The sequence below is a fragment of the Pteropus alecto genome, unplaced genomic scaffold (genome assembly GCF_000325575.1).
Source record: "Pteropus alecto unplaced genomic scaffold, ASM32557v1 scaffold49, whole genome shotgun sequence".
In the NCBI taxonomy this organism is placed as follows: Eukaryota; Metazoa; Chordata; class Mammalia; order Chiroptera; family Pteropodidae; genus Pteropus; species Pteropus alecto.
In genome coordinates this window covers 1,057,183-1,071,274 of record NW_006443131.1, presented here as the reverse complement: position 1 = coordinate 1,071,274, position 14,092 = coordinate 1,057,183, and the positions used below count along the sequence as shown (strand labels likewise).

General features: G+C 62.0%; 1 protein-coding gene across 2 annotated transcripts; it reads left to right on the top strand.

Moving 5' to 3' along the window:
* Nucleotides 1–661: 661 nt before the first annotated feature.
* On the top strand, nt 662–14,086 carry BCAN (brevican). 2 transcript variants are annotated; one of them, XR_001517923.1, is made up of 14 exons: nt 662–754; nt 1,226–1,600; nt 1,916–2,090; nt 2,266–2,393; nt 2,884–3,177; nt 6,266–6,499; nt 7,029–7,643; nt 11,007–11,114; nt 11,700–11,858; nt 12,411–12,493; nt 12,822–12,966; nt 13,206–13,396; nt 13,701–13,865; nt 13,963–13,973. XR_001517923.1 is itself a non-coding variant. In XM_015598339.2 (13 exons), the coding sequence occupies exons 1-13, from the start codon at nt 664–666 to the stop codon at nt 13,806–13,808; spliced, it is 2,706 nt and encodes a 901-aa protein (XP_015453825.1). In that variant the 5' UTR covers nt 662–663; the 3' UTR covers nt 13,809–14,086. The 2 variants fall into 2 exon arrangements, 1 of the variants encoding a protein (XP_015453825.1); XM_015598339.2 differs by having other exon boundaries at nt 13,701–14,086.
* The last annotated feature ends 6 nt before the right edge of the window (nt 14,087–14,092 follow it).

The window sequence follows — 14,092 nt, the reverse complement described above, 5'->3', positions numbered from 1 at the left end:
AGCCAAAGAGGGGGGCGCAGGGTGCTGGGGAGTAAAGAGAAGAGATTCCTTATAAGTAACGGTGGGGGGAGGGAGGTCGAGGAGGGACTGGGCTCCGCGGTTGTGAATTGCCTGGGTTCAGTCCAGGAAGCCCTCCTGGAGGAGGCTAGATGGGTAGACGAGTGCGGGGTTGGAGCGGTACTGTAGGAGGAGGAGGCTCTGGGTTCGAAGAAGGGACCTGGCACTGGGAGGGGCAGAGGGGACTCGAATAGCAGCCACCATTCATGCTGTGCGCTGTAAGCATTCATTGAGCTCCTACTGTGTGCTGGGTGCCGTGCATTTGCCGGGATTTTTTAGGACACAGAGCGCTTCTGAAGCAAGCACATAGCTCCATTGCAACCTGGGGGGCGGTGGTAACGGTGCTCCCTACGAGCGAGAAAGCAAAGGCCCAGGGAGGGGAAGGGACTTGCCTCAAGCCACGAGCGAGCTGACGGGGACCCAGGTCTTGGCTCTGAAGGAGAGTCCCTTGGCTGGGGGACAGGATCAGACACAGAGCTAGTGGCGAGGTAGAGGCTCCTGCGGCAGGGTGCGTGTGCGTCTGTGTGGATGTGGCTGGGGCCGGGGGAGGTCTGTCCTGAGGTCTGACCCCATCTTTCCTCCTCAAGCCCCCCCTCAACCTGCAGCATGGCCGCACTGTGCCTGCCTCTGCTGGCAGCCCTGGCCCTAGCCCCAGTCCCTGAGGCCTCGGCTGATACCCTGGAAGGAGACAGCTCAGGTAAGCAACCCCCTCAGCGTCACTGCCCTGTGGTAGGGAGTGGCCTCTCGTTAGGCCCTAACAACCTCTTCCAGCCTTGGGGGGCCCCAGGAGGAGGAGATAGAGCTGGGAGGGCCATGGGGAAGGGGCTGGGCTCGGACACTTGGAAACAAGGGGTGAGTCGTGGGCCCCTGTTGGGACCGGAAACCTGGGGCAGGGCTGCCAGGCTCCGGGGTGGGGCCTGGGGACAGGATGCGGGGCTGGGAGGAAGAACAGAGGTAGAGTTGGGAGAAATCCCGCTGGCGAGTCCGAAGGGAACAGGGCTGTGGGACCCAGGGGGTGGGGCCCAGGGACCCTGGGGTGGTACTGGGACCCTGGGGGCCGGTCTTGGCGCCCAGAGGTGGGCTCGCAGGACGCTGGGGGCCGGGCCCGGGTTCTCGGGGCGGGGCTTGGCAACCGGGGCGGGAGCTCCAGCCGCGCGCTCGCCCACAGAGGACCGGGCCTTCCGCGTGCGCATCGCGGGCGCCGCGCCGCTGCAGGGCGTGCTGGGCGGCGCCCTCACCATCCCGTGCCACGTCCACTACCTGAGGCCGCCGCCGAGCCGCCGGGCGGTGCTGGGCTCCCCGCGGGTCAAGTGGACCTTCCTGTCCGGGGGCCGGGAGGCCGAGGTGCTGGTGGCGCGCGGGCTGCGCGTCAAGGTGAGCGAGGCCTACCGGTTCCGCGTGGCGCTGCCCGCCTACCCCGCGTCGCTCACCGACGTGTCCCTGGCGCTGAGCGAGCTGCGGCCCAACGACTCGGGCATCTACCGCTGCGAGGTCCAGCACGGCATAGATGACAGCAGCGACGCCGTGGAGGTCAAGGTCAAAGGTGAGAGGGCAGGGACAGAGTTTCCGAGAGAGGGGGAGGGGAGGACCCCAGCCCTCAGGGAGCCCGCAGTCTGAGGGGAGAGCACACGCACCTGGAAGGCACCGACCGAGCTGGAGAGGGGGGGACAGGGCGTCGCCGCGTCAGCTCCGGAGGCGGGGCAGTCGGTGCTCCAGGCGCGGAGGGAGGTCAGCGCGCCGCGCGACCGCACCTCAGGACCCCTCCCTGCCCCTCGGGCGGGGCGCGCACTTACCCGGCGCGCGGAGGGAGGTCAGGGCGCCTCGCGACCGCACCTCAGGACCCCTCCCTGTCCCCCAGGGGTCGTCTTTCTCTACCGGGAGGGCTCTGCCCGCTATGCCTTCTCCTTCGCGGGCGCCCAGGAGGCCTGCACCCGCATCGGCGCCCGCATCGCAGCCCCGGAGCAGCTCTACGCGGCCTACCTGGGGGGCTACGAGCAGTGCGACGCGGGCTGGCTGTCCGACCAGACCGTGAGGTGGGCGGGGCCGCGCGCAGGCTCCTAGCGCCCCCTGGGGAATGGGGCTGGTCTGCGGAGGGTGGGGAGGACCCTGCAGAGCTGCGAGGACAACGGGCCACATGGAAAGGCAACGTGATTTGGGAGCGTCTCCGTGGGCCGGCTCCCTGGTGAGGGCGTCTGCGCTCCTCCCCAGGTACCCCATCCAGACCCCGCGAGAGGCCTGCTACGGGGACATGGATGGCTTCCCTGGCGTCCGCAACTATGGAGTGGTAGACCCGGATGACCTCTATGACGTCTACTGCTACGCTGAGGACCTTAACGGTGACTGGGCGAGGGGCCCCCCGGGGCATGAGCCCTTCTCCGGTGCCACCCATGGGTCCTCCCGGGGCCTCTGCTGGGCCTTATTGCCCGCTGTGTGATTAAGGGGACAGCCAGTGCCAAGGAAACCATTGGCGTCCCTCCCTCTAAACACTGTCACCGAGTGGAGTTCATGACCAAAGCCTCAGGCAGGTGGTGGGAGACTGAGCTTGTGTGTTGATTCTGCTGCTGCCTGCTGTGCAGCCCTCTCTGCCTCTTGGCATCTCTGGGCCTCAGTTTCCACCCTTGCAGCGTGAAGAAGTTGGGCCAGTTTCCTCTGAGCAATAGTATTCATCCTGAGGTTCTATGCAGACTCTGATCCTATGAAGTAGGGCAGTTGACTCCATGTCACAGGTGACACTGAGGCCTAGAGAAGCTTGTCCAGGGTCCCCGTGGGAACCCAGGGCGGCAGGGCTACCAGCTTTCTGGTAACCCAGCCTCCTCCTCCCCCCAGGAGAGCTGTTCCTGGGTGCCCCCCCAGACAAGCTGACGCTGGAAGAGGCTCAGGCATACTGCCGGGAGCGGGGTGCAGAGATCGCCACCACGGGCCAGCTGTACGCCGCCTGGGATGGTGGCTTGGACCGCTGCAGCCCAGGCTGGCTGGCCGATGGCAGTGTGCGCTACCCCATCGTCACGCCCAGCCAGCGCTGCGGTGGGGGCCTGCCTGGTGTCAAGACCCTCTTCCTTTTCCCCAACCAGACCGGCTTCCCCAACAAACACAGCCGCTTCAACGTCTACTGCTTCCGAGGTGAGCCGCCTCCCCGCAGGGGCCCAGGCCGACCTCACAGAGGCAGTGGCGGCCCTGAAGTCCTGCCCCAGCTCCGAGCACGTGCTCTCAGACCTTTGCCATTCACCTGAAGGAGGCTTGGGGGACGCTCAGCTTGTCACCTAGAGTCCTGGTCAGGTCCTCTGGCTTGGCCATGTGGCCTCGAGGAGGGCTCCCCTCTCTGCATCTCCTCGTCTGCCTCGCCGTCAGTAGCCCTGCCTTCCTTGTCTCTTCCAGTTCCAAAGCTGTCTCTCCCATATTGGTCTGCCAAGTATGTTTTCATTTCTGGTCAGCTCGTTAGCAGAGCAGAGATGACCGACATTCTCTGAATCCAACAGATGATCTGCTCCAGTTAACCAAATGCCTTCAAGAGCCCTCACAGGGATTTCCAGAACATTCAGCTTGAAGGTGTCAGATCTTTAACTACCAAATACTGATGGAAAGACACAGGTCCCCCCGCAGGGAGCAGGTCCTCAAGGACAGTTGGGTATAGAGATGGCTCCCTGTCCACATCTTACATTGGGACCTGGGGGGGCAATGTCTGGGACCCCCAGAGGCACAGCACCCAGTCTAAGGGTGACCGACAGTCAGGAAGGCAATACTCTGGGGTGTCTGAGTCCTTGCCCCAATTGTGAGCCTGCGGAGTCCTAGTACAAGGGCTGGAGACAGACACGGGAGCAGAACACATAGCCTTCACTTTCAGGGAGCCCCTAGTCTGAAGGAGGAAGGCACGGCTCCTGCCATGGAAGCCCCCAATTTGAGAGACAAGACACCTTGCTCCCAGCATAAGCGGAGACAGAGAAAAGCATTAGTTCCACTGGGACCGATCTCCAGACATCTTTGGCTTGGGGTGGGGGATGGTGAGGGTTGGGGAAGTGAAGTCTATAGGAAGACATGTCCCTCTGAAAAGGCTTCCTGAAACAGGATGATAGTGCTCATCATCATCACCGTCATCGCCACCACCATCACATCATCATCATCATCACCATCATCACCATCATCGCCACCACCACCATCATCATCATCATCATCATCATCGCCACCACCACCATCATCATCATCATCATCATCATCGCCACCACCACCATCATCATCATCATCATCATCATCGCCACCACCACCATCATCATCATCATCATCATCATCGCCACCACCACCATCATCATCATCATCATCATCATCGCCACCACCACCATCATCATCATCATCATCATCATCGCCACCACCACCATCATCATCATCATCATCATCATCGCCACCACCACCATCATCATCATCATCATCATCATCGCCACCACCACCATCATCATCATCATCATCATCATCGCCACCACCACCATCATCATCATCATCATCATCATCGCCACCACCACCATCATCATCATCATCATCATCATCGCCACCACCACCATCATCATCATCATCATCATCATCGCCACCACCACCATCATCATCATCATCATCATCATCGCCACCACCACCATCATCATCATCATCATCATCATCGCCACCACCACCATCATCATCATCATCATCATCATCGCCACCACCACCATCATCATCATCATCATCATCATCGCCACCACCACCATCATCATCATCATCATCATCATCGCCACCACCACCATCATCATCATCATCATCATCATCGCCACCACCACCATCATCATCATCATCATCATCATCGCCACCACCACCATCATCATCATCATCATCATCATCGCCACCACCACCATCATCATCATCATCATCATCATCGCCACCACCACCATCATCATCATCATCATCATCATCGCCACCACCACCATCATCATCATCATCATCATCATCGCCACCACCACCATCATCATCATCATCATCATCATCGCCACCACCACCATCATCATCATCATCATCATCATCGCCACCACCACCATCATCATCATCATCATCATCATCGCCACCACCACCATCATCATCATCATCATCATCATCGCCACCACCACCATCATCATCATCATCGTCATCATCACCATCATCACCATCACCATCACCATCACATCATCGCCACCACCATCATCATCGTCGTCATAGCTCACACTTCTATGCGCCGATTATAATTCAGTGCCAAGACTGGTCCGGGGGAAAATGGAAGGAGGAACTGAACTGGGAGGTGAGGGCAGGCAGCGGCTGACTGTGGCAGCAGACAGGTGGAGGGCAGGGGCAGGCCAGGGCGCACGTCTGCTTGTCCGGCATGAGCGAGGCTCACCGGGGCAGGTGGCGCGAGCAGGGCGCGCTGTGCTGGCTCATCTAGCCGAGCACAGGTGTCGTTCTTAGCCCAGTTCCACGTCTGCTTCGCTGGTTTTCTGCTCGTTTTACTTCCCTAGAGACAAGGTAGCCCATTCCAGAATTCTGCTTATTCGAAGGGAGCAGAGCCCAGAAAGATGGGTGGCCCCTCCCTTTACCCTCTTGCCTCAGCGCTGAGACCCTCGGGTGGGGACTGTTGAGTGTCCTTCCTGCCCTGTGCCCTCCAGCTCTCCTGTGCTGATGGCAGCCTGTCCCTTTCCATTTCACAAGTCTCGGGCCGCCTGGGATCCCTTGCACCTCGCCCCAAGCGCAAGGTGCTGAGGCCATTCTGTCCGTCTCTCCGCCTCCGTCCCCTTCCTCGAGGGAAGATCTCCCCCCTGAGCCTTTCCATACCATTCTGTCTAAAGCAGGACTCCCCACCCCACCTCCTCGCTCTGCTTAATTGTTCTTTATACGGTAACATTATAATAGATGTTTATTTGTGTATTACCTGTATTCAGAATGTAAATTCCCAGTAGAGGAGGGAGCTTGCTGTTTTGCTCTCTGCCGCACCCTCGGTGGCCTGGAGAATGCTCGGCGTGACATGTAGTGAGAGCTTGATTAATGCTTGAGGAATGAGTGACGGAGTCCTAGGCTGCTTGCAGGACACCGGGAGTTCTCCCCAGGGGCGCGGGGGACAAAACGGAGAGAACCTGTGCTCTCCGAGCCTAACCCAGAGCCCTTGCATGCCGGCCATGGGAGGGCAGAGCCATCTATCTAGTACCCGTGTGTCCTCCTGCCACAGACTCTGCCCAGCCCTCCGCCATCCCTGAGGACTCCAACCCAGACTCTGCCCTAGCCTCTGATGGTCTGGAGGCCATTGTCACAGTGACAGAGACCCTGGGGGAACTGCGGCTGCCTCAGGAAGCTGTGGAGAGCGAGTCCCGAGGAGCCATCTACTCCATTCCCATCCCGGAGGATGCAGGAGGAGGCAGCTCCACCCCAGAAGACCTGGCAGAGACCTCAAGGACCCTCCTAGGTAACTCGAACCCCTCACCCCGGGGGGTCTGCACCTGAGAGGTTGGGGGCAGAAGGCCAGCTCAGTGCTGGGTTTATGGCGGCGCGACCCTGCCCCGTCCGTCCTTAGCAGCTCAGTGGTGCAAGGCACCACCCTGCCGCTCTGCCAACCTTCGCTTTTCCAGCAGAATCCACTCCCAGCTCTCCGGGTCTGGAGATGCTCGGGCTAAGGAGCTGCCCTCTGGGAAGGCGGGGCCTCCTGTCTTCGGTCTCTCCTCCCCCTCCCCTACCCCAAATAGACTAGAGACTTTTAATCGACTGGGAGAGGGACATGGAAGGACCATGTTTTCCCAGGCTCTCGACAGCTCACAGAACCTTCTCAAGTGTTGCCTCAACCGTGCATCTCAGGCTGAAATTGTCCCGGTGTGGAGCGGAGACAGCCGCCCCCCGTGCAGGCTCTTCCCTCTCCCCGCGGCCTCGCCTTCCCCTTCCCTCTTCCTGGCCTCTGGCGGGCACTGTCCCTGGTGCTGAACCACCTGTGCTTTGCCTAGAATTTGAAACCCGCTCCGTTGTACCTCCCGCCGGGTCCTCAGAAGAGGGAGGCGAGGCGCTGGAGGACGCGGAGCCGCTCGACGAGGAAGCGGAGGACGAGGCCCTGTGGGCCTGGCCCGGCGAGCTCAGCAGCCAGGACCCAGGGGCCCCTCTTCCCACGGAGCCAGCCCTGGAGGAGTCACCCTCCCAGACCTCCCCGCGGGCGAGGGCTGTCCTGCAGCCTGGTGCTTCGCCACCTCCCAATGGAGAGACAGAGGCTCCCAGGCCCCCAAGGGTCCTAGGACCACCCACTGAGACTCTGCCCACTCCTGGGGAGAGGAACCTGGCACCCCTACAGCCTTCCACTCCAGCTGGGGAGAGAGAAGTGGGGGAGGAGACTGGGGGTCCCGAGGTGTCTGGGGTCCCTCGAGGCGAGACTGAGGAGACGGGGAGCTCGGAGGATACTCCCACCCTGCTTCCCGTTACACGGGCCCCCGAGGGTACCGGGGAGCTGGAGGCCCCCTCCGAAGAGAATTCTGGAAGAACTGTCCCAGCGGGGACCTCAACGCGGGCCCAGCCGGTGCCGCCCACTGACGGTGCCAGCCACGGTGGGGTGGCCGTGGCCCCCTCATCAGGTAATTTTGCCCAAGGCTCGTTCTCCCTATTTCTCCTGCTCCTTTTCCTCCCCCTGCAGCTCTGGGTCACCTGACCTGTAGCCTTTAACCCACCATCGCCCCAGACTCTCCTGTCCCCCTCCTCCATCCTGCCCACCGCCCGCTGTGGGTTTCCAGTATGGACACCCCACCAAGCGACTTCCATCCAGCTCTCTGATGGCTCGTCCTGTGGCCATCGGCTCCATGCCCCCAACGCTGTGACCCTCTCCCTGTCTCTGGAAGCCCCAGCACTGACCACCTCGGGCCCTCCACCTGACTCACATCTCACTGACCACACAGAGCGCCCTCACGCCACACGCGTCAGGGAGCCCTCGCTGCCTGTCGCCCTCCAGGGCCCGGGCCAGTCTCCCACTGCTTCCTCCCTGTCCTGTGTGCCGTCCCCTTCAGCTGCCTCCCCCTGACAGCAGGGGAGCCTGGGACCCCGTCCCTAACCCTCAACCTCTGGGGTCCGGGGGAGTCCTTATCCCCACAGAGCCTTAAGCGACTACTTCTGTGAAGTATTTTTTTGATTGTTTCATGGAAAACAAGTCTTGGAAATAAACATTAAACTGCTTTATAGCCAAAACTCTGGCCCCCTCTGTCTCCGCCCCCAGCTGCCTGCCCTTTGCAGTCCTCGGATTCGTTTCACGGGCAGCTCTCTGGTGCCTCTCAGGCGCCTCTCTCTCTCCCTCTCCCTCTCCCCCACCCCTCTCTCTCTCAATCTCTCTCTCAATCTCTCCCCTCTCTCTCTCTCTCTCTCTCTCTCTCTCTCTCTGCATCTCTTGGCCTCGCTTCCTCTTTCACCCGCGGCCTGCACCCGTCCCTGTCCTGGCCAGTCTAACAACCCTCCCTTTTCCTTCACCCCGTCCTTCTCGGGCGTCTCTCCACTTCCTGCCTGCTGAGATCCCAGATCCGACTGTGCACACGCCCAAGAGAGATCTTTGTCCATCAGTCAGCCAAGTGCTGGGAGGCGTGGTCCCTCCCGCCTCATGGGAGAAATCCCTGCAGGGTGTGCGTGTGCGTGTGTGCACGTGTGTGTGCGTGTGTGCGTGTGCATTCATCTCTGGTCCATCTCACTCATCATCCCATACAGAGCCACGCATACAGAGTAGTGACCAAGAAAGTCCCTCTTAGCACAGAGGCGGTTCCTCCGCATCCAGGTGCCCCAGGGCCCACCTCTGCCCCACATCCCAGCAGGGGGACCGTATCTAACTTCCATCCCACTGCCCCGCCTCCCCCTCCTCCACTAACCCCTGCGCTAATGACTACCCCCGCCCCCTGGGAAAAAGGGTTCCACCGCCCTAAACCCAAAGGGTCTCAAAATCCCTAATTCTGGGAAGACGCAGACCAGGAGCCAAAGGGGGAGAGGGAGTGTGGAGGGAGCGGGACGGGGAAACAGGTTCTGGAGCCGGGGAGAAGCTCCGGCCCCTCAGGGAGGATTGAGCCTCCCAGTGGAGACTCTGGAGAAGGCCGAGGGTGCCTCAAGCCCAGGACCCACTCTGCTAGACGGCACAGAGGGGGCTGGGGCCTCTGCATCACGCCCAGGCTCACCCGCTGCGGCTGCTGGCTCCCTCCCCGCTGGTCTTGGAGTTCAGCACTGGTGGGGTGGGCAGGGCGTTCAGTGGGCAGCGGAGCACCGTGGGCAGTGTCCACAGTGTCTTAGCTGCCCCACCCTGAGGACGAGGACAGGTCCCCTGGCCTGCTACTGCAGCAGGTAAAGGTTAAAACTCTGGCCGCATATCGTAGTTGCCCAAAGAGGGATTCCTTCACCCCACTCTGCCCATCTTGCCAGGGAGTTGGATCTGTGGCCTGGGCGGGGCACCAGGGACCAAGTTTGAGAGCTTCTGTGCCCTCTCCCCAGGTTGGAGGATGGAGAGAAGAAAGTGTGAGGACGGGAGGGGCCTGGTGCTTAGAGGGTTAATATCACCCCCGCTTTGCCCTGGAGGGTACACTACCCAGTTGAAAGAAAAGGATTGGCAGAAGAGATGACTGGGGCGTGGTGCCGGCACAGCTGATTCATCTCACCCCAAAACAACTCGATCCTCCCAGCAAAATTCTTTGAATCACCTCCGCTGCGATCCCCAGCAGGCAGGGGGATCTCGGGCCAGAGCGAAGCATTGTGGGCCTTGGCCTTGGCTGCTCGGGGTGGATGGCATGGTCTGAAAGGCCCAGCCTGGGGCTGGTTTCACTGCTGTCAGTCTGTGGGGTTCTCTTCTCCTGGGTCATGGGGACCAGAAAGAAGTGCAATCTGACAGCCCCTCCAGCACCCAGGCCTGGCCTAACCCACCCCAGGATCTTGAAGGAGAGTCCAGAGAAGGCCGATGGCCGGACTGAGCTGGAGCCAGATGGCAGAGCGCAGGTCCTCAGGGCAACCTGCGAGTCTGGAAGGACTGTCTGGAGGAGAGGGAGCCTGAGGAGAGAGTGAGATGGATCAGAGAGAGCTTTCTAGGCTAAGGAACCGCAGAAGGCCCTGGTGGAGCGGGGAGGGGAGCTCGTTAGGAGGGAGGGTTTGCAGGGGCAGAAGGGGAGAGTGTGTGGGGCCGTCCCCAAAGGGTGGGGAAGCCACTGCAGCGTCATTCCTGTGCCTGGGGACAGTGCGGGAAGCAGGTCGCATCTGCACTCAGCTCCTGGGGCTTTCCCCATGGACAGCAGGGGGAATGGTTAGCTCCATCTGGACCCCAAACAAGGTCCTGGGAGCAGTGAAGCAGGCGACGCTCACGGGTGTGAGGGGACTGTCCTCTCTTCCGCTTCCATGTGGCCCGGCCCGCTGTACAGAACCGTGCTGAGACCCAGTGCAAAGAAAGGGGGTGAAACCCCCGCCCCAAACAAGGTCCTGGGAGCAGTGAAGCAGGCGATGCTCACGGGTGCTGAGGGGACTGTCCTCTCCTCTTCCATGCGGCCCGGCCCGCTGTACAGAACCGTGCTGGGACCCAGTGCAAAGGAAGGGGGTGAAACCCCCAAGTAAAGTGATCTGCCCAGTGTCACCCAGTAGAGCTAGAAGCCATACAAGAGCCCAGGTCTCATGGCTGACAGCCTAGCGCCTCTCCCCTTGGCGGGACTGGGCCCTGAGGGGCACTGTCCCCTGGCCACTTTCCCTGGCCCATTAGGCAGGGCCCACACTGGAGGGCAGGACAATGGCTGGCACAGGGCTGAGCCAGTGCTGACATGGGACGAGGTGAGGGGGGCCAGAACTCAGGCCAGAGGCAGGCTCCAGGGAGAACCTCTGGGGTGCCGTGCTAGCTCCCAGGACAGGGGGGTTAGGGTTGGGGACTCTGAACCCTCTCCGGAAGGACTCAGAGTTGTGCTCCCCAGCTCCCCCCCACCAAACTTCTCTCCCCCTCTCAGGTGACTGTGTCCCCAGCCCCTGCCACAATGGCGGGACATGCTTGGAGGAGGAGGAGGGGGTCCGCTGCCTATGTTTGCCTGGCTATGGGGGGGACCTGTGCGATGTTGGTGAGTGTGTTGAGGGGCGGGGGCGGGGGGGGGTGGACATGAAGTCCGGACCCGCCACAACGTGCTGGTCCCGGAGGAGGGAGGGAGGGCGGGCGCTGGTCTTGGCCTTGCTGTTGATGAATCCCCAATTTAGGCAAGTCACACCTCTCCGCGACTCGCCCTCAATGTCCTCAACTGTTCAGTGGAACCAGAAATGCCTGTGTCGGGGGTCGGGTGTGAGAGGAGCGCCTAGTGCGCTCCTGGCATTTGAAGTCAGTGGTGCCAGCCTCCGCCCTTCTGGGAGGAGAGGAGCGCACAGCTCTTCTCTAGGTGGAGGACTGCAGTGACCCAGGCGGGGACTCCCTCCCTCGCCTGGTCCCGACGCTCAGAGAGGGAAGGCATCAGGCCGCGGGCTCCAGGGCCCCTCCAGGCTCCTCCTCCCCTTCCTTCCCACTAGCTCGTTGGCACCGCCCCCTGCCTTAGCCCCGCCCCTCGGGCTGCCGTGGTGGGCGGAGCCAAGCCCCTTTGCGGGTACCTGGCCCCTTCGCGGGTACCTGGCCCCTCCCCGGTCCTCCCGCCCAAGTTGCCCGCCCTTCTGCGCCCCAGGCCTCCGCTTCTGCAGCCCTGGCTGGGACGCCTTCCAGGGCGCCTGCTACAAGCACTTTTCCACACGAAGGAGCTGGGAGGAGGCGGAGACCCAGTGCCGGATGTACGGCGCGCACCTGGCCAGCATCAGCACGCCCGAGGAGCAGGACTTCATCAACAGTGGGCTGGGGACGGGTGGGAGGGGACCCTGGTCGTCTGCTCTCTCCCACGCTCACTCATTAATCAATCACCTAACGAATGAGTGAGTGTGTTAATTAACCCCCTTGTTCACTAATTCGGGCACTTACTATTTGGTCTACCTCAGTCACTCGTCCACTCTTCCTTTCTCCCTCCCTCCTGCCCTCTGCTCAGGCAGGCGGTGGGGCTTCGGGCAGGGAAGGCTGCGGCCCTCGCAGGACGGACCCCTGCGCCTGCCCGGCGGTGGCTCAGGGGCCACCTTCCACCTGCCCGTGCTCTGGCTCTCCTCCCTCCACCTGCTCCCAGACTCTGCCCCCGTTGGACGTTTTCACTTTTTTCCCAGAGATTCCCCGGTCTCGCCCGGGTGGTGTTTTATTTCTTCCCTCGCCATCCCCGTCCGGGCCTTCCATCCCCGCCCTGCGTCTGGAGCGAGGGGAGCGCGGAGTCTGGGCGGCGGGAAGGACCTCGGGGAGCGGCCGCCACCTACTGGCCGCGGAGCTCACTGCACGCCGTGCCCCCTGCGTGCTTCCCCAGATCGATACCGGGAGTACCAGTGGATTGGGCTCAACGACAGGACCATCGAAGGCGATTTCCTGTGGTCAGATGGCGTCCCCCTGGTGAGAGGCCCCCGCTGCCCGTCCCGCTGTCGAGGTCGCTTCGTCCAGGCGCTTCTGCCTCCACCCCCAGTGACCCGACCCTCCCTCTCCTTCCCTTTCCCATGCCCTTTCCCTCTCCCTGGGCCCTCCCCCTCTCCTCGTGTCCCTCTGGCTCTCTTCCGGTTCCCATTATCCCTCCCCGCAAAGCCCCTGACCTCTCCTTTAGAAGGAGGCCCCCGACTCCCCCTGCCCCGGGCCTGCCCTCTCCTGCGCCCACACCCACCCCTCCAGTCCATTCCTCAGTGCGCCTGCGCAGGGGCGCCTCACCGCCTCCCCACCCCTGCCCCAGCTCTACGAGAACTGGAACCCAGGGCAACCCGACAGCTACTTCCTGTCCGGAGAGAACTGCGTGGTCATGGTGTGGCATGACCAGGGACAATGGAGCGATGTGCCCTGCAACTACCACCTGTCCTACACCTGCAAAATGGGGCTGGGTGAGGGCAGGCAAGGGGGAGGAGAGGCGCGGGCTCGGGGTCGGGGCCAGCGTGCGCGTAGGAGGGTCAGAAATGTGTCCCAGGCCACGGGCATGGGAGGGATAACAAATCAGACGGGTCCACTCAGAACCCCTACTCTTTTGGGGGTCAGGTTGTGGTCCATTCCTTTCCTCATCCCGATTCTGAAACTGTCACCCATAGAGCCAGGCTCCTGTTTTCTGACTCTGTCCCCCCTGCAGTATCCTGCGGGTCCCCACCGGAACTGCCCCTGGCTCAAGTGTTCGGCCGCCCACGGCTGCGCTATGAGGTGGACACAGTGCTTCGTTACCAGTGCCGGGAGGGACTGGCCCAGCGCAACCTGCCACTGATCCGCTGTCAGGAGAACGGCCGCTGGGAGCGCCCCCAGATCTCCTGTGTGCCCCGCAGGCCTGTGAGTGCGAGGGGGGCGGCGACTAGCTCACAGGAGCCCCTGGCTCCAATCCTAGTTCTGCCAGTCACTGGCTGTGTGACCTTGAAGGTATTGCTACCCGTCTCTGGGGCCCAGGGAGGGAGGTGGGCCAGATGCGCTGGGGACCCTCCGGTGCTGATATCAGGACATTCCACCAAGCTCTGGGCCCCTAAGGCGGAGCCTGGGGAGGGTTTGGATGGGGTCAGGCAGCCAACAGAGCGGAGGGCGGGTTCTGGGAAGGGGGGGCGGAGCGCCGGCGGAGGGTGAGTGTGTGTGTCTCCCCCAGGCCCGAGCTCTGCGTCCCATGCAGGCCCCAGAGGGACGTCAGGGGAGGCCACTGGGACGCTGGAAAGGGCTGCTGACCCCTCCCTCCAGTCCCGATGCAGATCCCTAAGGGGCGAGGCCTTGAACACTGCTGCCCCCAGCACTGCCCTCATGCCCCACCAGGCAAGTGACAACGTGAGGGGTGGAGCTGGAGTCCAGGTGACAGTGCCTGAAGATGGTGGGCAGCTCCCGCCTAGGCCCTCCCGCCTCTACCTGGGCGTCAGGTTTTCCCTCAGGGCCTCCAGGAGTCCTTAAGTGCCTCAAGCGCCCTCTCCTTGCCAGCCATCCTGTCCCCTCTGCCCCCTGGGGGACTCCATGCCCACTCATTCTCAGTTTTCCAGAAGAATGGCAGAC

Bases quoted from the DNA above. Each gene is read 5' to 3' on its own strand.
- BCAN (XM_015598339.2), top strand. From the start codon at position 664: ATGGCCGCACTGTGCCTGCCTCTGCTGGCAGCCCTGGCCCTAGCCCCA. The intron at 6,500-7,028 runs GTAACTCGAACC...TGCTTTGCCTAG, and splicing joins GACCTCAAGGACCCTCCTAG to AATTTGAAACCCGCTCCGTT. The intron at 12,967-13,205 runs GTGAGGGCAGGC...TCCCCCCTGCAG, and splicing joins CACCTGCAAAATGGGGCTGG to TATCCTGCGGGTCCCCACCG.